The following is a 23,189-nucleotide window of genomic DNA, read 5'->3' as shown; positions in this document are numbered from 1 at the left end:
TGGAAATAGTCATTTTCTTTATCTGCAATATCTATCTTATTTGAGGGTTGGAAAAGACAGAAATGGTTGTTTTGGGGAGTTTGAGGATGTTTGCTTTCATTTCAGAAAAAGTGATCTGGTACTCTTCACCTGTTTGTCATTGAAGGCATACTGTAGTCTCTTGAAGATTCCTATTAGAAGAGGATGCCTGCATGCTGGACTTTGCAATACTAAGGCTGTTTTAAACTAATTGCATTGTGTAGTTGAATGTGATAGGTGACTTCTTTTTATGCAGAGGAAGCTGGCAGAGGATGGCACCTTAGGTACTATAAAAGTATATATTCCAGCAATACATTTTATTGACATTTCACTGATGGAAGGGACCGACCTTCATGGATTTTTCTTTCCTCTTAGAATGTTTGTTTTCCGTTTATTTTTGCATTAGAATCAGTATCTCTGTTGCTTAGAACACAAAAGAGTAGTTGGTAGGAGGAACAGATCTTGCCTGACATTTTTCTTGGCCAATGTTGTAGAAGGATACATGATATTATTCATTCTAATAAAGAGCGAAGTTAGAAAAAGCTTTATTGGGAAATTCAGAACTCTGGTTATTTACATAAATGATTTGTTAGATTTTTTTTCTGATTTTTTATAAATATTTTATAATTTTACAAGTATAATCCTGTGCAAAGTTTGCTTCAGTCTGTTTGGAATTCTCATGAACTTTTATGCTCTACTGCACACATATTCAGATCCCAAATACTGTTGGAGAAAGGCTAGATACTACTATGTAAGAAACTTGAATGACTCTTTATTTTGTAGAAAAAAAGAATTCATCTTCCCATCACCTTTCCCTGACATATTGGTCAGAGGAAAGCTTTCTTTCAAAGAAAAGTGAATTTCCATCAGAAGTTTGGAATGTACTACTTCTGTGTGCTACTAATAGCACAAAAACTGAAGAAAAAAAACCCAAACATTATATTTGATGGGGAATGCAAACACCTTTTTAAATGAAGTTTTTAAGAAATGTGATCACATTTGTGACCTAATAAGCTATGTACAAATCAATCTGTGAAGAAAACACGTTCAGAGCTTGTAAAATGCCTTGCATTTAAACAATCTCATCACTCCCTACGGCTACCTGAAAGGAGGCTGTAGTGAGGAGGGTGTCGATCTCTCCTCAAGTTACATGTTATAGGATGCAAGGAAATAGCCTCAAGGAGAAAGCTTAGATTGGTCATCAGGAAGAATTTCTTCACAGAAGGGCTGGCAAGGCATTGGAAGTGGCTACCCAGGGAGGTGGTGAAGTTGCCATCCCACATCCCATGTGGATATGGTGTTTAGGATCATGGTTTAGTGATAGAACTTCATAGGTCAGGTTGATAGCTTAGCTAGGTGAAGTGAATGGTCTTTTCCAACTGAGATTATCCTATTATCTTATTAATATTTTGTTGTTCTCTATTCAAACATAGTGGCTAGTCACCCTAAGCAAACAAATGGTTTTCTGCCTCCCAATAAGAGTGCTGGATCCAAATAGTAAGTGCTGGATCAAGATAAAGGTCCATCTTTTTTAGTGTCATGTGCCTTGGAGCAGTACACAGCAGTGATTCAGATCTGTGTAAGAAGGAAAACAGTTGGTGACACATCTCTGAACATTCCTATAGTATCCAGTAATCTGTGAACCAGCATTTCCTTCAGAAAATTTATTATTCTTGTAATTGTTTGTTTTGGTTATGGATGGTTTTTGTTTTTTTATTTTGTCTTAGGGTTTTGTATTGTTTGTTATTTTGTATTTATTTAAGAGACTTTAAAGCACTTTTCATGATGAAATGGATCAACCCTTTCCAGAATACCTCTTGAATACATGTGATGTATTACCATCCCCAGTATCCTGTGATGAAGTTTTTCACATAATATGCATATTATCACTTTTTTTCTGAACACAATAACTGCTAATTTCATACTCATAGTATTAATAGTGGGACTCTATTCATTTCTCCATGCAGCTGATGTGGACCTTTGTCATGTTGGTTGTCTCTTTTTTAGAATGAAGAGACTTGGTCAGTTCAGTTATTTCCCTCATGGGAGTGATCTGTTACTGTCATTGCTGTCATTTTCAATTTTACTATATCCTTGAGACGTGGGAACAGAATTCAGACTTCTAAAAACAAAGGAGCACTATGGCTCTATTCTATACAAATCTTTTCACAGGATTATCAACTATAAACCAAACTTATTTCACTGCCAAAAAAGATACAACTTCTCCTAAAACTATATCTACTCAAAAATATCATGATTTTAAAGGCATGACCTTTCAAGGAGATTATTGAAACCAGTGCAAGTCTGTCACTCCTCTCTCTGCAGTCCCTGCTAGTGTTGGTTTGAGCATCTTCACTGTGGTGACCAGTAGAGAACAATGGTGAAAAGAAGAAGAGTTATTTTCCCGGAGAGTTGAGAGAACTCAGCCGGGAAATCAGGGGCTAGAAAAAAGGTGAGCAGTAACCTGGAGAAGCAGAACAGAAATAACTGTGGGCATAAAAGCTGAAACTGTTCTTTCATCTACAGAAATGATGAGAGAGGTATATGAATGACTACTAAAAAAGGATTTGGCTATGAGACACCGTTGTGATCTTTCCTGTTGGTGAGGCCAAACACAGTATGTGCAGAGTACATGGACGGCATATGCAGGGGTGTACCAAGGTTGTAAGAACCACAACCTTAAATCTGTGTTGACTCCAGAAAAGTTCAGGAAGTGGTTTCTGGAGCTACTGATGTAAGAGTAACATACTACAAGGCACAAATTGGGCATCTTCCAGCCTTTGCTAGGACATCTTTACAGGAGGTTAATGTTCATAAGTATTCACGCATGCCGTATGATTCTGCTGTTTTGACAAATATTCTGAAGAGATTCAGAAGTTTTGAAAGCACAGTTAACAGGCAAACAACAAGCCTAAAATTCCTACTGCAAATAACTACAGACAGTAGATCTAGCACTGAGTAGTGTTAGCCTGGACTTCAGTGAGACCTTTGACACTGTCCTCCGTAACACCTTCATAGAGAAGATGGGGCTGGATGAGAAGACTGTGAGACGAGCTGAAAACTGGCTGAGATTCTGTATCTAAAATGGGGGCTGTTTTTCTCCTGAGTGTCAGCATAAGTGATGGCACAGAAAAAGAAATAAATTGCCTCTAACAAGGTAATTGGAAAAGGGTGAACTGGCAGATATTGAACGATTAAACCATTTTCTTGGAAAAAACTCTCCAGAAGATATGAGTCTGTTCTTTTCCCAAGTAGCTGCTGGAATGAAAATAATGATAACAAGGATAATTTAGATACGAACCAGGAGGAGGAAGCCTCATTTTCTGTGTAAGCGGAGAACACAGTGAACAGAATGTGCAGCACCAGAGTCTGTTCCTTCCGTCCAGAAATGAGAGTGAGCTGAGTTGAAAAGTCCTGACAAAATCAGTAGTGAAAGACTATTAGACCATTGCTTTTGGTCCTGTTCTGATCTGTACTTTGCTCATGCGGGGAAAGAACAAAAAAAGCATATGGTCCAAGCATGTAATCAGTGCCATAGCAGTAAGATGGTTTGGAAATGTGGAAGTACATCTGCTGCTCAAGCACTGAGCATGCTTGGGCCCTGTGAGCCCAGCAAGAGTGGAGTGCAGCAATATCTGCAAGCAGGAGCTTTGTGGAGGAACTGAGGAACTGGAGAAGGCAGTAACTGTATCTTGTAGCTTTGATGTTTAAGATGTGCAACTGAATTGGATCCTGTGTTCGGCTGTTTTTCTCTGGTGAAACGGGTCAGTAATTTATAGCTGCCTTTTGATGAGGGAATTTGAGAGAGAGTTAAGCCTTGCCTGTCCCTCATATTCTTTGGGGAAACTGCTGCCCCAGCATCTTTTGCAGCTTCTTTTGCATTGGCCCAAGAGTGAAGCACACAGGGACAAAATTTATTGAAGAACTATCATTGTGCAGTTGGAGAAGTAGTTCATTCTGTTTATCCAAATCTTCTCTCAGATTGGACTTTCTAGTGCTGTGTTTGATAGGAAGTTGCCCTCAGGATAGACAGCAGCAGATTATCAGCTTCAAGCTTGCCAGTTCTGCAAAAAAATGAAGGGAGCACATTCTGTTCTACATGTCTGGTGCCTAGCTATTCTAAGCTGGCATTTGGCATGTTCTCCTGTGCATTCTTTTTCCTGTCACTAAGCAAGTCCACAGAATTTTTTCCTTCACATAATCACAGAATCACAGAATGGACAGGTTTGAAGGGACCTCAAGGATCATGAATCTCCAACTTCCTGCCTCATGCAGGGCCACGAACCTCCCCATTTGATACTACACCAGGCTGCCCAGGGAGTATGCTGAAAACGACAACTTTAAGACAATGTTTTGAGTTTAAGTAATTCTCTAAATTTCTAAATACATAAATCATTATAAAAATAAATAATTTTAAACTTTAACAGAATTCACAGATATTTATTACCTTTGAACAAGCCTAATGAGTATACCTTAATTTAGATGTATTGCAGTTCTTTGTTTTCTGTGACTGCTCTCCTTTCTTACCAGTAGGTCATGAAACGTGACTGCTGTTATATATACTGACAAGTATGAAAGAACATGGATTACAAGCAGAAATTCTTAAGTTTCATGGATAAAACTGATATTTCACAAGGAAGTGGTTAATTACAGATACATAAACAAGTGCTGTGAAGTATATGACTGCTGTAAAATATAGTCTCCTTGTGCATGTTAATTTTTAGGGTGGCAGGGAAATTAATTTTCCTATCAGCACGTGTAATCAAATATTTCTGCCCACATTATAACAGGTTCTTGTGCATTGCATTCTATGGAATAGATTGTTTCTCTCTCTTTCTCTCTCTCTCTCTTTTTTTTTTTTTAATAAAGGGAGAGAAAATGTGGAAGATGAATGTGCAGCTGCCTACACTTCTCAATCTAGTTGATATCCAGTGGTGTGTTCTTAATACTGGTTCTTCTATGAAGCATACAAGAAGCCAAAAACTCGAGCAAAAATGTATTAATCTGAACACAAGAAATGAAAAACATAAAACAGAAGCAGAGTCAGCTTTATTAAAGTGTTACATGAACTACTTTAAGTTGAGCAAGAGTAACTTTCAGCAATTGCTAATGAAAGCATGTGAATTTTTATTGCAGTTTTAGCTTTCAGAAAGTTAAGAATGTGTAGAAAATAAAGAGGGAGCATGAAGAAATTGAATGGATGTGCTCAGAGTTTAAGACTTATTGCTATCATGGTGAATAAGGAGGTGGTGACTGCTCTGCAGCAATTTTGTCATAGGCTGGTGGAGCATCGGGTACCTGTGGTAAGAAAATCAGTGTGAAAGACTGAAAAGACAGTTGAGCTTCCATAAAATGACATGAAACAAGCAAGGAGATATCTGCTTTCATATCAGACGTGGCACTGTAGCTTAAAATAGCTGAGCTGATTCATAGTGGCTTTATATTGTTTTCATTTTTCTTAACGTGTTTCCAGGTCTTGCTTCAGATTAATTTATATGTATGTGTATGTATGTATAATTCATTCTACAGGAATTTTAAACAGAAGATATTTTACCTATTGAGATTTCAACTCCGTCTGGAACTTCAGGAGTCTTGATGAATGAATATTTCCAGTGATAACAATTAGGGTGGCTTATTTACAATTGGTTGTAAGTTACCCTTTTCTCTATTCTCAGACTCTTTAAACACAACTGCATCTTGATTTATATATTTATCAAGCAAGCTATTTTAACTTTTTGAAATAATTATGAACATGAATGCTCATCTTTCCATAGTGTTTAGAAGGGCTACAACCCTGAAGTCTTGTGGTGCTCCCGGACATAATCTATTTGTTGTCTACAAAAATAGCAAGGTATCTATTAGAGCTGTGAATATTTCAGCATTCATATGTTACCTTATGAATAATGATGATACAATTTCAGAATAAAGGTGGGTGAAAGTACAGGGTTTTTTTTAGAAGTACTAGGGTTATATTTAATTAAACAAAAACAAAAACAAACAAACAAACAAACAAAAAAACCAGACCTTCTCACAGTTTAAAATGTGCAAAACTATTTTTAAGAGTTAGAGTTATTGCAGACCCAGCCTAGAGAGCTCGAACCAAGAAAGTGAATATTTACCAAGATTATCTCACCATGTCTTACTGTATTTAAAGTAAATGAAGCTCAAGCTTTAACTTACCACAGAATTATTAAAGTTCCTATACTCTTGCAGAGCTGTTTTGGAGTCTGGTGTTGCTCCCTCACCTACAACAGTTTGTATGGTACCCATATTGATGCCTTTGCTCTGTGAGAGATCATAGAAGAATATGAAGAAAGTCAAAGAAAAACTGAACATGAATATGGGCTGCGCTGCATATATGTATGATTTAGTATTTATGCAGTATTTGTTAGCATCTGGGATTAGGACTGGACACAACAGCAGTAACTAAGAAGAGCAATCTACCCATTGCTTTTTGCTCTCTCTCCTGAAACATGCTCTCCCTCCTGTATCATACATTGTGTTGTCAGCAAAAATGAGGATTGCGGGTTTTTTTTGGCCTGCAGTTACTTCTTGGACACCTTCTTTGCTATATGGAGTCCACCTCCTTTTCTTTTACCCATGCCTCTTCTTAATCTCAAACTTCTTTCTTTACCATTTTCCATTTCTTTTTGTACATCCTGTACTAGTTCTCCCCCTTCCTAAAAGCCTAACAAATTGTGAAGTTTTCAAAACCACAAAACGTCACGTGAGATGGAATTGAAAAGGAAATTGTGCTGTAATGTACAAAGAAAGCACTAAAGATCTCTGGTTTGTATGAAAGTTTGAGTTTTGTGTGTTCTGTGATGGTGTATATGTATTGGATCTGTCAGTGGGAAGGTAGCAGGGCAGTTATCAGAACAGCAAGGAAAAGGCTTTGCTGGTGAGTTATGGTTTTTAATTCAAAACAGTCACATCTTTTTAGAAAGGTTAGGAAAACTAATATTGGGAAACTGGATTTCCACAAAACCTTCTCTTTGCCTCCATTTCACAGCAAGAATGCTCTTCAGTGCCAAAGATGAAGATCTGAATGTTCCAACACTGAATGTTGTGGGACAGATCTAATTTGATTTTTCAAACATTTATGAAGAAGGCAAGAAATAGCGTTTTTAAGAAGTAGTTTTTAGACAGTAAATCTCAAAATCTGTCTTGCTTTTTTTGCAAAATCGTTTTTAACTTTTATTAAAAAGTATTCTGTACGACTAGCACAAGTGTCACATTTTACTAAATTAATTGTAACAGCTGTTTTTCTTTGCTTCCTGGGCTTACTCCAATCACATCTGTTCTTAGATGTAAATTTTTTGAGCAGCGAAAATGTTGTTTTACTCAAATGAAAATTGACAGAATATGTGTAGATTTAAAATGCTTTCTAGAGATTAGATTTTTCTGTTGTCATGTTGTGAAAAGTTGAGCAATTGTCTCCACTTCCTTATGCTTATGTTTTCTCTGATCCACTTGCAAGTTTTACTGCATTTCATATTCTGTGTTTTCACCTGTAAATACGTCTGAGACAAGGATATCTAATGGTAGCTGTAGTGTTCTCAGCATTAATGTAATGCAAATAATGATGGTATGCTGTCAGAATGACGTGTGAAAGTGAGCCATGCTTACCCGTAGTCTCTTATAGCCACTACGCCTTTTGTAAAACCAGCATCCAAAGATAATCAAAATGGCCAGCACCAAAATGAAGATCCCAATCCCCAGGGCTCTGTGTGGGACACAAGAAAAAACAAGTAACAGTAGAACCATTCTTTTGGGAGCAAGAATGGTTAGATCAGGAGCTTATATCCCTATCCCTTTACCAGAGGGAGGGATGAAATGGGGTATACCTCAGAAAATAAAGTATCAGTAACTTAATCCAGTCTCTGTAGATTAAGCTGCTAGATAAATTCTCTGCCCAGATCTAAAACATTCTAAAAATGAGAAATATCTGTAGCTTTGAAGATAATAATCTATCAACAACACATGCTTCTAAAATATCCTTATGTGTAAATTCAGCAAGCAGCATTAAGACTTTGGAAGGGAACAAGAAGTACAATAGGTGCCAAGCCTGCTGAGGCATCTCATGTTTGTTAAGTTTTTCCAGGCAGTAAGAATTTAGAAATGTATCCCAGCTGCATCATATTGTAATAAATTCTGGCAACATAATTTTTTTAATTATTCATAAAACACTACACAGTTTCAAAAACCTAGTAAGAAATTTCAATATTTTTTTTCATATTTAGTGTTGTAATTATTTAGTTCTTGTTTTATGACACAGCAGGTGCGGTGTTGATGTCACTGGGTCATTTTGGGGAATATAGGTTCTGCACACTGTGCTGTAGGACATCTTTCCCACTGCGTAGGATATTAAAAAGCAAAATGACAAAGTTACTGTAGCTTCTTAGTCTTAAAAAACTTCCCGTGCTAATGTGCTCTCCGTTAAGGCACTGAGCATTCACTCCTCATTTCTGTGATCTTTGAACATTTAGGAACAGAACAGTCTGGGAAAGCTCAGAGGGATAATTTGGCAGGAAAAAAAGAACAAAGGATGATATGAGTCAGGATAAATCTATCCCAGCACGCAGCTGTGTGTCGGGTACCAGTTTCTCCAAAGTAAACCCTCAGGATTTCCCACTGGGACTGAGGAGTGGGGAATGTCACCCATCAGAGACCTTTAACATTTACTTGCTCTCATTTTCTATGATTTGGTGTTTCATGGACACTCTTTCTTGTGAACTGAGGACTCTGAATATGTGATACTTAATAGTTTCACTCAGAAATGATTTAATGAGAGTCACATCATGAGCACTGATCTCTCCATCTGCTTTTAGGAGGTATTTTCCATTTTCCTGGGGTTTCTATTGGTATTATTCTTTAGGGTATTCTTTAGAGTGAAGCATTTTATCTTTGAGATTCTAAAGCGACAGAAATCTTACTGAAAGATTGCACTGTTACAACCTCCAATATGTAATTCCAAATGAGCCTCAACAACCCTGATAATGTTATCATAAAGGCTAATATGACTTGTGAGTGTCGGACCAAGCTCTAGATTCTTGAATTCTGCAGTTCTGATTATTCTTAACCATTGACTGCTCTCTTAGATAATTTCATGACAAGCATTTCAAAGAGCCACTTAACGACCAAAATGCATTTCTTCTTTGTACAGCCCTGATTTTTATTTTTGTACTATTCTGGAAATTTCTTTTCAGTGTAAGTTCTTTTCTACACACATGCTAAGATAGGTTCTGCTTTATGCTTACTGTTCTGCTGTGAAATAGATCCGTCCTTTTCCTCTAAAGAAGTTTCCACCTTGATGGTCGCTTCCTCTGGGCATTTTGAGATCCTACCCCTGTTCAAAACCACATATTAGAACACAATAGAAATATCTGTATATGTTGATAAATACCATCAAATTTTTGTTTCAGAGGGGGCATTTTAGAGAGGTAGAACAACATGCTATTCTCAGAATTAAGCAGACTGTTCCAGTTTAAAATCTCAGAAACGCAAAACTCAAAACTATGAGCAGTTCCACGTGAGTGCAGCAGGCTGTGATTTAACATGATCACTTCAGGCACTAAGCAGTGACTGATTTGTGAAGGAAAATCTCACAGGAATATAGAAAAAAAAAAATTAAGACAATTTGCCTGGACAAGGAAAAATATTTGAAAGCAAGAAAAATAATATTCTACATATACACATGTATTTCTGTTACACCCTGTAAGAGTTCAAAGGGACAGTCAGCACAAACTGTCACAGACCTGCTGGTTTTCAGATGATTACTAACTTATGTTGGCCAACAAGCACAGAGAAGTTATAATCCTAATTGTCAGTTTTAAGAGAATAATCATCCAACTAAAAATATTCTGAGCATTACAGAGGAAGAATCCACACTTAATCATGTCTCTGTCATGTAAGCGGGTCAACAGATTCTATTTGATAGCATCCAACTCATCTACTAGCTCATACTGGGGTCAAGTGAGTGTAAAAAACAGTGAATTTGCCAAAGAAACTTCTATACAAGGAATCAAAGCATTTTCAGTCTTTCACTAAGAGTCCGTTAAGTCTCCACTAAAGCATAATTTTTAAGCAACATAGAATAGTTTGGGTTTAGGTAGAATAAAAAAAATGCAAGCCTTACCTTCTTCAGACCGTACTCTGTTAACTAAAGGCATGTACAGCTTTCCTTTCCTTGACTTACTCTGTTTTATTTCCTTCTTTGATCTGTTCTCTTATGACTATCACGAGTTTAAATTCCTTTCAGTACAGCTTCTGAACGCATTAATTAGCATGAAAGGGGCCAGGAGACGACTTTCTTCTCACAGCCTGCATCCTTCTCTCCTAATAAGCACCTCAGAAATCAGTTATTTCTTCATGAGATTACCTATCTTGCTAGAAGGGGCTTAGCACCACTCTGCCTGCCCATCAACATGAACTCCTGAAGTGGGCAGCCTGATACTAAATAAAAGCATGTTTTGATTTAGGGCTGGTTGTTCTGTGGCTCAGGTCTGACATAAACAGAGTTTTGGGACTCATTTAACTGAAGCTTTGCTTATCCACATTTTTGTGTCACTGTAACACCATGTAGAGGCCAAGGCAGTTGGAGCAAAACTTAAAGATGACGCTGTTACGCCGTGATGGAAGTGTCTTAGATTATAGCAAGTAGTTTGATAGCACCCAACTCATCTTGATTTGGTACTGGCTAGCAAATGCTGCAACAAACGAACTGTTCTGTGTACTGCAGAACTAACGAAGCTCAGTTCTCAACGGATTTGTGTGAATTGTCACTGTGCTCACATACACACAAGCTGTAATTATTGCATTCACAACATCAGGCAAGAAACAGCAGCCTGTAATGAATCCAGAGCTCTGGGTTCTGTGGTGGGTCAGAAGTATTAGTTACTGACAAAGGCAAAAAAGATGCAAGGGCCATGAAGGACCATGTTCTGTTTGACATTTCTCTCAGTGAATCATTTGGGCCTCTCTATCCTGCAAAAAACTTTCTGTTTAAGTTTGGAATATTCTGGTTACCTTTGAGGCTGTGACACTGGCTCCGGATTTGGTTGAGAAATGACTATTTTCAGAAATGAGTAGAAAAGAAGTGATAGTGTGAGCGGTCAATGTCTATTTCTTCAGGAAATCGGTTGAAAAGTCTTACCATCAATATCTCTAGTGAGCTCAGGGCTGGGGAGAGCTAGACCATTTCATCTGTTTACAAATTATACAGCTTTTTCCAAGAATGTTAAAAATCTTACCTTTCCTCAACATAATTTTTGTTTGGACGGCTCTCCCCAGTGGTGCCCAGTGCCAGGACAAGAGGCAGTGGGCACCAACTGGAATTCAGGAGCCTCCCTCTGAATGCCAGGCAGCACTTCTGTGTTGTGCAGGTGCTGGAGCTGGCACAGGCTGTCCGGGGGCTGTGGATTCTTCTCCTGGGAGATCTTCAAAAGCTGCCTGGGCATGGTCCTGGGCATCCTGCTTGAGCAGGGTTTGGACCAGATGGACCCAGATGTCCCTGCCAACCTCAACCATTCTGTTACTCATTTTTTTTGCTTGACAACTTAAGGCTGAAGTCTGAAATGACCTTTTTTTCTAGAGTAAGAAAAGTGAAGGGAAGAAGAGAAACTACTGTGAAAAGCATAGATTTTCCTTTTAGGTGAATTATTCAGTGTTTCTTTTACATAATCCCAGATGAATCTAGTGAGAGTTTCAAAGGTGAATGAGATATAGAGAAACTTGCTGTAGATACTCATGAGTGTAAAACAGTAAGCATAAAATATCACAGTCCAGTAAATTCCTGAAGAAGCATGCTAGCTCTTGCATAATACATTGAAAATGTCACAAAATACCTTATTGAGCCATGTGTTTTCCTGAAAAAAAAAAAAAGCTTTAAATTCTGTGAGGGAATGCTAACTAAAGACTACTCTTTGTTCTTTCAGAGTTGAAGCTGGTACATACAGAAAATCCATGTGATACCAAAAACAGTGCGTCTCTGCCCCTTCCTTGCCTCAAGCAGTGCTGAGGAGGAAATGTCAATTGATAGAATAGTTTGTGTTCTGAAAGAATTTCTTGTTAACAGTATAACAAAGGGGTGTGGGAGAAAAACTTTGTCATAGATCAGTGGTCCCATCTGTTATCTAAATACACAGTCCTGCTATTGAAAAATTGAGAAGGTGAAGCACCATGTCCTGGTTCTGATCTCAGTTCCTTTACTAAACCCTGTTTTCTCTGAAGTGGCATTGCTAACTCTGTGAGTGTAAAGTCAATGGAATTTCTATGTGAATTTTACAAGTATTACCTTTTTAAATACTGTATTTCAGGAGAAGATGATGAAAGAGGAAGCTCCATGCAAGCCTGGCCATTTTTCTTTGCCAGCAGCTGTGGTCAACCTAGGACACTCTGATGAATCTTTATGATAGCTATGAAATGAATGTTCTAGTCTAATTGAAAATAACATGCCTGACCTTCTAAAAAGAATGACTTCTTTTTTTTATTCTGTTGATAAATGTGGTTCTATCATTCTAGAATGACTCCATTTCTCCCTTCACAGTATCAAGATCTCTGCTGCTCCTGCTGAACCCACATGGAGGTCTCCAGTCCCACCCTGCCTGGAGCAGGATGCTCCACGGTCAGGCCGGGCTGCTCAGGGCCTCACACTGCTGGAGCAAATGGGTCGTCAGGCCAAAACCAGCCCAAACTGCCTGGACCCTGGCTCCATGGCCCAGCTGTCCTGGTGGGAAGAATCTTCTTCTACCTCCAGCTTGAGCATTTCACTCAGCTCATTTCGTTCTTCTCGCCCTCCCACCATGAACCCAGTGCAGAACCCAGCTGTGTCTCCTCTGTCCCCTGTTGCTAGTGCTGGGATTTCTGCTGAGTGCCCCCAGAGCCACCCCACTCCACACCTAAAGTATCCCACAGCCCCTCTGTAGCCCCAGCCTGAACTCAGTCATGTTTGTCCATTTCTTCATAGTACCGGGTGCCTCCAAAATGGCACCCAGTGCTGAGTTGTGCATCTTCATCTGATGGCCGCTGTACCCAGAGCCCAGGAGGCTACCAGCCTTCTGCACTGCCACTGGCAGCTCTCGGGATGCACCCAAACAGGGAAATCAGTGACAGGGACTTTTATTAAAATACACAAGTTTAATAGAAAATACTGAATTAATAGAAAGGTAATGTCCTATATTAGATATCTCCCCATTATTTTTCCACTCCAACAATTCCCCTGTGTTTCAAATGAAAAGAAATAAAAATAAAAATGAAGGGTTCTTTTGAATATCAGAATACTGCAATGACAATAATAATAATAATTATTATTATTATTATGATTATTATTATTATTATTTCTATAGAAATCTAAGTTTTAAATTGGCACAACTGACATAATTGACACGTTATTTTTCTGGAAATTCCTGCTCCTTGCTACAGACCTCACACTGCAGACCATGTCCCTTCCCTCTGTGCTCTGTAATCAAGCCTTTGCAGATAGCTGGTTTATGAGTAGCTGAGTTAATTTCCTGTAAATTAAATTAAAATTTTGAGTTAATTTTGATGGGATACGAAATAAATATTTTAGATGAGAAACTGATGTTAAACTTGGCTACACAGATAAAATGTTTGACTGGAAAAACATTCTGAAGTTCATAAATGAGGCAGCTATAAACATAGAGTAGCTTGAAAGTTTCTAAGTCCTATATTTTTTCCTCTCTTACTGTTTTTTTTTTCTTCTTCTTAATGTGATCCAGTCCTTCCTCTCTTTTCTTCTCTTTCCCAGATAAAATAAAACTACAAAAATCTGATTTGGGTACAGATTCTTCTTAATCTAGTAAATCAAGTGTTTTCTTTCTTCAAGAGCCTTAGGATAACTGAAAGATAAAACTGAACAATTCAGAGGTAGAATGGAATATATTTAGAGTCTCAAGTCTCATCTATTCTCTGATATCTCTCTGTTTCTGTAGCCTCCTATGGTCTATTCTATGATTAACTGTCTAGAATTAGAAAATCTTTTTCCCATGAGATATCTCTGCCTTACTGTATATTATAGAACCGTATCATAGAATCATAAAATGGTCTGGGTTGAAAAGGACCACAGTGATCATCTGGTTTCAACACCCCAGCTATGTGCAGGATCTCCAGCCACCAGACCAGGCTGCCCAGAGTCACATCCAGCCTGGCCTTGAAAGCCTCCAGGGATGGGGCACCAACAACTTTCCTGAGCAACCTGTTCCACTGCTTCACCATCCTCTGTGTGAAAAACTTCCTCCTAATATCTAACCTAAACCTCCCCTTTTATCAATTTCTAATTGTCTATACAAGAAAAGGAAATAACTGTGCCTACTTCATCTCAACCTATTCCAGATTTGAAGACTTTTCATTTTCAGTATAACATTTTGTTTTCTAAATTGGACAGACTTTTTCTTCTGGCATTTTATTTTTAACACTAATCATTCTTGTTACGCTTCAGCCTCTGCATTTTATGCACCCCTTCTAGTGAAAGCCTTGCAAGCATTTTTCCCTCAGTTATCATACTATTGCACAAAGAAATATGTATTAGTTTTAATACACTGTTACATTTGAGAGTCTTATTTTGTTTGAAGTGCACCATAACTTTAGGTCTTTTACTGTTAATTGTCAGTTCTTCCCCATGTTATGTAAGTGCACTTTTCTTATTGCTTCAGATACTTAGGACTACATTTCTCTTTGCTGAATTATATAATTGATGTAATTTTCTCCATTTACGAGGTTTATTTGGATTCCAGACCTGCTCTGTAGAATAAATGTAAACTATTATCTCAAGGCTAAATTCGTGTATTCTTGATTTTATATCCAGTCTTTTCAATGGTCATTCTGAATACTACTTCTCCAGGCTAAATATTTGTGTGCTAGTGTCTTTTCTATTTGAAAGTGATGGCTGTGTTCTATATTTTGAAGAGAAGGTTTCTACCTGTTGCATAATGCTTTGTGGTAATTTTGTTTAGATACAGCCTCTCTATCATAGCCTTGTGGGGCTGTGTTGAAGACTTGTAAAGTCAACAATTTTTTGCAACATCATGCAAATGCAACATCAAAATAACATTGTAGCAGTAGTTATAGGTGTTGTTTACTTGTGAACTAATGACTTCCTTCCTCTGTTTTAAACACACCCACTCAAAACACCCATCATTAAAAAAAATCCTACTAATATTGACTTTCAAGAAAACAAAGCACTTCCTTAACTCTAAGTTGCATGATGTCCAGTGTAGTCACACCGCTACATCGTGGTCTTGGTACCTTCTTTTCTGAAGTTTCAGAAAATGGAAGGAAGTGTAAGGTAATGATGATTTTTCTGATTTAGTACTAGTATGGTTTCCTTTTTCACTTCTTTGTTGAAATTGATCTAAAACAACTAAAAATACAGCTGCTAGGATGAGAGTGGCTCCTGCCATGTAGAAGCCTGCTCTGTAGTCTCCAGCCATGTCCACAATCAGACCTGGATAGGAAAAAAAAAAGACAGTAATGTGGCTGAGAGAAAGCAGGCCAGTGTGAATTAGCTCATCAGTGCGAGCACGTCCTCTCATAAAGGGAGTGCTCTGGCTACATACCTTTCTTGCAGCTTTCTACACTATGAAAGCATAAAGCATCGCCACATTATCGCACTTGAAAATTTCACACAAAATTCACTATTCATCTACCTTGCAGACACAAATTGTAAAACAAAGTGCTACTTCGTTTGAAATACTTTCCAACTCGAAATTTATCGGGCAATAAAAACACTGGCGGAAAAATAAATCAGTCACGTAGTTTTGTATCTTAGGATTTTCACATTCAACAGTTGCTGTAAGTTGGACCACAACTGTAGAGCGTGAGAGTTTAAAAAAGGAAAGAAGAGGCCCTCTGGTGGCCACAGACTTTGGTGAGTCACCTACGGCGTTTATGCCTTCCCATTAATCATTTTTCAAAAAATCATCGACGTTAATGAAAGAAAAGAGCTCAGTTTTCACATAGCTTTTATCTACATAACACACCTGAGACATCGTGCACTGCACTGAAGAAACAGAAGTACAGTAGAGTAGCAGTGCACGTGGTAGCACTGGCTGCTCGGTGTACACAGCTACAGGCTCACCTGTGGGCTGGTGAAGGCTACTTCTTTGTTCAGCCTCCATCCAGTAGCAGGACCATTGCATATTTTGTCTGCGTTTGGCCTATTCTCCAGCCCTCACTCCAATCTAACATCAGTCCTACTAGGCAAAATATCTTTGAAATAAAATCTTTTAGGTATTACTCTGAAAGTAAGAGAGAAGAGCTAGGTAAGCACCAAGGTTTCTCTCTTCTTCTGCAGCTTCTTTTCAGCTTGCTATATACAAACAAAACATCACGCTGATACCCAAATAATCAGTGCTAGTGAGCAGACATTATATCTGCAAGTCTCGTTACTGTGGTACTTTATTCAGATCTTCCCTGACTAACTCTGATACCATTCTCTTTCAAATTCTCTATAAAACTTCCTAGTCCCTGTGCTTTCAACTTGAATTAAAACACTACAGTATTCAGTTTGACCCATTTGTATCCTATTATACAGTGTCATTGCCACAGAAATCACAGTAGTCTGTGAGGTCTCTGATTTTATTCAGTGCACTTTGGATGAAGACTCAGATTCACTCTTCACATGTTACGTTGGTCTTTTTTCTACCATACCACTTAGTAAATTTCCTACAGCCAGCAGCTAGTTTCTCTTGCATTTTCCAAGATGAAGACTGTATTGCTGCTAACAAATAAAAACCATATGCAGCCTCATTGTCTGCTTTCTCTTCCCACTGCTTTTTTATACTGACTCCCCATATATTATACTGTTCAGCTGAAATGCTGTCTGAAAACAGCAGGCATCTCTGTGAATATTTCCTTCAGGTACACATAGCTTAACGTCTCAAGCCATTAAGTGTGACCTTCTGTAGAAACCTTCCCAGCAATAGCAACATTTATGCAGAATGATTATTCTCAAATTCCAAAAGCTCAGCTGCTTTTTCTATGAAAGTATGGATCTGCTGCTTGTCCTGAATATATATTTTCATTATTTACTTGTTTGTGCAGGCACTCCTGAGCTAACAGAGAAAGAAATCTGGCTCCAGCTCTAAATATTTCAGTTTGAGTGACCATTCCTCATTATTCTTGTAAACTGTATATAAACTTACCAGCAAGAGGAGGCCCCAGAAATCCTCCAGTGCTTCGAATAAGCATGAAAAGCCCTAAAGCACTGTCAAAATCTGACATGCCCACGACTTCTGCTAGCACTGTAATGTGAACAGCAACTGTTGTGCCAAAGAAGAATCCATAGAAGCCAGTGAATATTGCCAAGGATAGGTAGTTGTTAGCCAGTGGTAGAAGCATCAAGGAAGTACTGATCAAGGTAATTGTCATTGTCAGTAAGTGAATAGTTTTTGTAAGGTGGAGATTGGCATACCAGCCACATAGCAGTCTGCCTGCAAAATCCACCATAGCCAGTATGGATAGCAGAGATGCAGTCCAAGATTCGTCTATTCCCAGACTGTAGCTAAGTGGAACTAAAAACAACGGAGGAACAAAGAAACTCATTGCAGCCAGTATGCCAAACATGGCATAAAGCACAAATTCTGCTCTCCTCAAAAGCATCCAGTTGAAGGTTCTGTGTGTGATGGTAGACTTCCCTTCTTTGTCTGTCTTGGATGCGCCATTGCCAGGTGGTGGTTCAGGATGGCTCACCTCAGGGTGGTAGCTGCTTGTCAGGGGTCGCATCAGTATTCCACAGACACAGATGTTGAGTTGGGTGCCACCTATGATCAAGAGGGCACCTTTCCATCCATACTGACCAATCAGCCACTGGAAAAATGGCCCAAACGTAAATGCAAATGCACATTCTCCAGCACTGGCAATAGCATTGGCCAGAGCTCTTTTCTTGGAAAAATAATGGCTAACAATGCTGATGGCTGGTGTCCATGAAAAGGAAATCCCAAGTCCTGAAAAACACCAATATGAATACCGTCAGTTAGATAGTGCTGAGGTATTCTATTAAGCTGGAAATTAAAATGGTAGGTGCTGCTATGTTTGTGAAGACAGTAACTGGGAAAATAAAAATATTTTCATGCTTAGTGAAAGAATCAGCTCATTTGTATTCTGTGCTACAGTGTATTTGTGGCACTTGTTCTGTAACAATAGGCTGTAAGATAAGAAAAAAAAAAAAAAAGAAAGAGGAATATGATGTATACACAATTATATTCTCACCATGAAAAAAATAACAACAGTTGCTCTGGCAAATTTGAAGATGTTTTGTATTAGATCTCTGGGTTAAGCTCAGCTGTGTTCAGTATCACAGAGTGAGGGAGAATGTGAAGGAAGCTGGTAGCACACCAGCTAGGGGTACTGCTCACTGTCTTGCCAGACTGCTTGGTTTCAAAGCTGCTCTAATTCACTTTAATTTGAATGGCTCTCTATAATCACTTAGCAGGCCAAAGAACTCTAATTCCAGACTTTTTCAAGTATCCAGTGTAGAACTGAGAATGTTATTTTGTTAAAAATGCTCAAAATGCTCAACACGTAATATCATGTAATAGAAAGTACAGTGTCTGGGAACTCTAGGTGCTTGTACTTCAGTATGCTTTGGATTCCTCAGGCCTTCATAGAGCTATCAGCCTCTGATAAAAAAGAATACTTTTCATTTTCTGGTTACATATAATTTGCAGATAAAAATCGCTCTTATCGAATCGGTTTTCTACTTTGTCATGCAAATTTCTAGCACAAATTCTTACATCCAGAGTGGGAAAAGAGGGAAACAACCTTCAAGTATGGACACTGGTTTTAGATGTTTATAAAATCAAAATAGAAATCAGATTTTAAAACTCCTGCCATTAGCATTCTTGAATAAGGGCTCTGAGCTGCTAGTGCAAGAAACCTGTAAAGACATAAAGTCATACCCTGTAGGAAGCCAGTTGTTGCATACATCCAGATCATGTTGAGCCCAAGACATCCCAGAGCCATTCCTGAAAATGCAAGGAGTCCTCCAGTGATCACAACAGCACGGTGGGTGTATTTTACACATAGTGAGCTGGCAACAGGGGCTAGATCAACAGCAAAACAGGAGCAAGAGAAACACGTTAGAAAGCAGAATGACACGCCAGAGCAATCAAGAGAAACACGTTAGAAAGCAGAACGACACGCCAGAGCAATCAAATAAAACATTTGAAGAAGTAATAGCTTTATTGTGCGTGTCAAACCCAATGGCTGTCACACACGCATAAGGGAAAGATGACCTAATTCTGTTCTATTCTGCTGTATAGGAGGGTAGGTCGATATCTGGGCTGATAGAGAAAAGGCAGCACAAATTTAAAAACAAAACTCCCAAATTCATTCCAACTATCACCTGTTCTTTGACGGTGTTTCTCGTCTGCAGAGTATGTGCTTTTCGTGAAACAAGAATGGCCACTAGATGGAACCTAAGTAACACAAATAACCTCTCCTTCCGTTCGCTTTCTTGGAGGATACTCCTACTCTGCTTCGTATAAACCACCGATATTTTAGAAACTGTAGTTCCAAGATATAAGGAAATTCAGTTAATGAGAGTTTTGTCCACAGAACGAAAGAAGAAGGAAGACAAAGAATAGATGGCAATCAGAGAAGGAGGTTTTATAGTAACTGGTAGAGGCAGGCTGTTGTACTTTCACCTGTGTTAAGTAAGATAAGAAGTGACTTTGATAACTAAAACAAGTGAAGTAAACCTGGCAGAGAGGTATTAGCAGCCACAGAAGCTGTAGGATGCATGCTGTCTGATAGAAGAAATGCAACTATACATTCTTTCAGCATTTGCATCAAAATTACAAGAATTTGGTAAGCATGTAGATTATTTAGTAATGCTCTGTCAGATATAGTGAAAGGGATGAAACAAGAAAACGTGTATACAGCTGGAGACTCATATATATACGATGAGTAAAATAGGGAAAAGTAGTCTGAAGATAACAAGAGGTATCTGTGAAAGTGCTTAATGATGGAAGTAAAATCTGCAGCTGGAGAAGAGCCAATACGCAGGGCAATTTTTTTATTTATTATTATTATTATTATTTTTTAGAGAATGAGAGGAAATAGGCAGAAATTCAAAATGGGGTAGCAGGAGGAAGAAAGGAGCTAGCCACAGAACTGGAAATGAAGAAGATAACAAGGGAACAGAGTCTGAAAGGATAAAGGGCAATATTCAGAAAACTTGCAATCACAGTGCTAGAGAGAGAGGTGATGGAAGAGGCACACTAATACCAAAAGGAGGCCTATGTGATGGGGAAAATCCTTGCTCTTGGTAAATCAAACAGCCTGTTGCAAATGCAGATCCTCAGACAGAAACAAGGTCTCCTCCTACACAAGATACAGAGATGCTGTTGAAAATATCCAAATGGGAAAAATTAATAATTCACTGATTATCTTTCATACTGAGGCAAGTGACATTGAAGGTTTCACAGTGGAACATGTTAGGAAGGGCTAAGCAAGGCCAGGAAAGGTGCTTAAGGAACTGGAGGCTCTGGTGATCTTCATCAGTAAGTCTTCTGGTCCCTATAAATGAAGCAAAGGCAGTAGGAAAATTACTGAGTGATGCAATAATTCATGAACTGTTGTATGGAAGAGTTTTAGAAAGTTTGTTCATCAAGCTCAATTCACTGAAAGAGGATTATTTTCAAATGATTTCAAAGAATGAGAAGCAGTTTCTGCTGAAAACCACAACCATTTTCTTTGAAGTATGCCAGACTAAGACCTGTTTAGGCTACTGCAGTTTTGCTGGTATACAAAAAAAAATAATAATAATAATAAAAAAAAATAATAATTTTTAAAAACTATAAGATCTGGAGTTCTTTTATCCTCCTACTTTGGCTTTTTTTCTTGCTGCTCTAAGTTCATATGTCTGAATGACATAATAGTATCACAGTTAGGTCAGTGGTAAGTCTGATTTGTAAGCCAAATAGATTTTCATAGAAATGGATGAAAAAACAGGCTTTTCAAGGATTTTTCAATTAATTATCTCTATCAGAATGAAGGAACGCTGAAAATCAAGCTTCAAGTGTAACACCTTACGGAACTAATGAAAACTTGGCAGTGCATGATTTGCTTTATCTTTTGTCTCTAAATTTGAATGACTGTTTTGTTCTTAATATATTTTTCCCCAGAAGGATCAGCTGTTCAAGGTCTTTGTAAGCACTAGGCGTGGACTGAGTAGGATGTATTTAATTATACAGTATCTATGCAATGAAGTGTCTTCACAAACAAAATTGTAATAGAATTTATTACGTAAGGATACTTACTTATTGCAATTACATTTCTACATGAGAATATCCGGACAGGACTTTTCAAATTCTGTGCAGTTCTTGCCTGCACATGTTTGAAATCTTCACCACTATGGTAAAGCATGATCCAGATCACAATGGCACAAAAGGCTCTGATTACTAAGTGAAGAGCCAAATACACTGTATTTTATTTTCTTCCCTTCTTGCTTTGGTAAGATGGAGTATTTAATCAGATCCAATTGCTCATGGTATTTGGCTGATATATAGTTCTCTCTTTCTTCCCTTACTGTCTGCTTATTCTCTGTATGGTCTTGTCTTCCTTTTCTTCTCTATGGGTGAATAGATTTTTTTTTTTTTTTCCTTTTTATCTCACGAGTTTTTTGTTAGATAAAGAATAAGTAATCAGTTTAAGGGGAGAAAGAAGAGACTGAACTGGTATTAGGCAGAAGGAGAGGGAAGCTTTGTCGAGTAAAAAAAGAGAAGAAACGGGGGAACTGATATCACATTTTGGTAGCATATGGCTTATCTAGTAGGCAGGGTCACTGTCCTTAGGTCTTAAAGTACTTGGAAAAATGATAATCACTGTAAAATGTAAAATCAGTGAACATGCACAAACTGGTTGAGAACTTGATCCAACAATTGCTGAAGTTCTTAGGATTATCATCCCTGAGTTTGATACAAAGTCTGTAGGAAAACTGAATCATGAGACTGGGTACATAGAGTTCTCTAAGATAACCAAATTTCAGTTATACACGGAGTACTCACTGTACCATTTAATGTCTGAAGCATGGATACATTTTTATAAGAGGAAGCAAATGCCAATTTTTTGAAGAGAAGAAAGAAGCATTGTCCCTGCATGTCTTTATTTTGTAGTTAGGATTTAAAACCGAAATGCTTAATGGAAACTTTCACCTACCTCCTAAATGAAAGGTGGCAATAGTTACTGATGTGATCCAAGAAATGGTGCTTGCAAGTTCATCAAAGTGCTCCTGGATTTCAACAAAGAAGAGACCAAAAGTCTTGAGGACAGCAGCAGTGAGGCCCATCACTATGAAGGCTGACACTACCACAACCCATCCATAGCCACCATCTGGTGGACTGCTGTCTTTGGTCTGCATCTTTCTGCTTCTCAAATCTTCTCTCAGTTGTGGTTTGGTTCTTTTTTTTTTTTTTTTTTGGTAGCAGTTGTGGTAAGAATCTTCAAAAGAACTGCAAATTAGTAGAAGGCCAAGAGTTAAATAAGTGAATTCTTATAGTCTTGGAATTTTTTATACAAGTAATTACCAAGTGAAAATAAACAATGTATTGCAGTAGTTTGATTGAAAATACTAACTGGCAAACAGATGCCCTAGGACACAGAAAGAAGAGTAGAAAGTAAAAGGAAGAAAGTTCAGAAGTTACAAAAAACACTCATGTTAAAAAAATAGAAGCATGAGAAAATTGAAGTGGGACAGAAGATCATGACAGGCTGTGCTGAATGGCACCTTGAGCAATGTGGTCCAGCAGAAAGCATTCCTACACATAGCAGGTGGGTTGGAACTGGATAATCTTATGATCCTGTCCAGCACAAACCATTCTGTAATTCTGTGATGACAGACGTAAGGTCCAGGAATATAGCAAATCCTTTTTTTTTTTTTAAGTTGTGCTTTGGTTCTAAGATTCCATGTGATGTGGCAACTTTGACTAAGGAGTGCAAATGTATAAACTTAACACAAACTCATGAAGATTATTTAGAATAGTTCTTATGACTTTTCATATTACTCTCTGTGTTCCAAATTCAAAGCTCTCGCATAATTTCTCAGTAATTCAAGAGGCAATATGTCTTCTGTCTACATAAACAAGATGTATGCAATCTCAAAAAATTGTATTAATATGAAACTGCATGTTATTCTGGTCTCTAAGCCACAT

At 38.1% G+C, this 23,189-nt stretch overlaps 2 protein-coding genes across 2 annotated transcripts; both read right to left on the bottom strand.

The window, feature by feature from the left end:
- Positions 1 to 4,465: 4,465 nt before the first annotated feature.
- MLANA (melan-A) lies at positions 4,466 to 10,410 on the bottom strand. Its single transcript, XM_010725631.3, has 5 exons — positions 10,157 to 10,410; positions 9,279 to 9,367; positions 7,648 to 7,744; positions 6,199 to 6,303; positions 4,466 to 5,316 (listed from the first exon to the last, which is right to left on the bottom strand). Exons 2-5 carry the CDS (start codon positions 9,350 to 9,352, stop codon positions 5,248 to 5,250), a joined length of 345 nt encoding a protein of 114 aa, XP_010723933.1. The 5' UTR covers positions 9,353 to 9,367; positions 10,157 to 10,410; the 3' UTR covers positions 4,466 to 5,247.
- A 4,844-nt stretch (positions 10,411 to 15,254) lies between these two features.
- LOC104915012 (monocarboxylate transporter 13-like) lies at positions 15,255 to 22,430 on the bottom strand. The gene is made up of 4 exons (XM_031557281.1): positions 22,192 to 22,430; positions 18,936 to 19,079; positions 17,181 to 17,981; positions 15,255 to 15,481 (listed from the first exon to the last, which is right to left on the bottom strand). Exons 1-4 carry the CDS (start codon positions 22,397 to 22,399, stop codon positions 15,255 to 15,257), a joined length of 1,380 nt encoding a protein of 459 aa, XP_031413141.1. The 5' UTR covers positions 22,400 to 22,430.
- Positions 22,431 to 23,189: the final 759 nt, after the last annotated feature.

The sequence above is a fragment of the Meleagris gallopavo genome, chromosome Z, assembly GCF_000146605.3.
Source record: "Meleagris gallopavo isolate NT-WF06-2002-E0010 breed Aviagen turkey brand Nicholas breeding stock chromosome Z, Turkey_5.1, whole genome shotgun sequence".
Taxonomy (NCBI): domain Eukaryota; kingdom Metazoa; phylum Chordata; class Aves; order Galliformes; family Phasianidae; genus Meleagris; species Meleagris gallopavo.
The sequence above is the reverse complement of the archived record's forward strand: the minus strand, read 5'-3'. Positions and strand labels throughout refer to the sequence as shown.

What these genes read in the sequence shown, in the direction of transcription:
- LOC104915012 (XM_031557281.1), bottom strand. Translation starts at nt 22,399, where the DNA reads ATGCAGACCAAAGACAGCAGTCCACCAGATGGTGGCTATGGATGGGTT. An exon ending in AACAACTGGCTTCCTACAGG is followed by an intron (nt 17,982 to 18,935) that starts GTATGACTTTAT and finishes GGTGTTTTTCAG; the next exon opens with GACTTGGGATTTCCTTTTCA. An exon ending in TCTGGGGCCTCCTCTTGCTG is followed by an intron (nt 15,482 to 17,180) that starts GTAAGTTTATAT and finishes TTTCCTATCCAG; the next exon opens with GTCTGATTGTGGACATGGCT.
- MLANA (XM_010725631.3), bottom strand. Translation starts at nt 9,352, where the DNA reads ATGCCCAGAGGAAGCGACCATCAAGGTGGAAACTTCTTTAGAGGAAAA. An exon ending in ATCTATTTCACAGCAGAACA is followed by an intron (nt 7,745 to 9,278) that starts GTAAGCATAAAG and finishes TGTCCCACACAG; the next exon opens with AGCCCTGGGGATTGGGATCT. An exon ending in GGAACTTTAATAATTCTGTG is followed by an intron (nt 5,317 to 6,198) that starts GTAAGTTAAAGC and finishes TTCTTACCACAG; the next exon opens with GTACCCGATGCTCCACCAGC.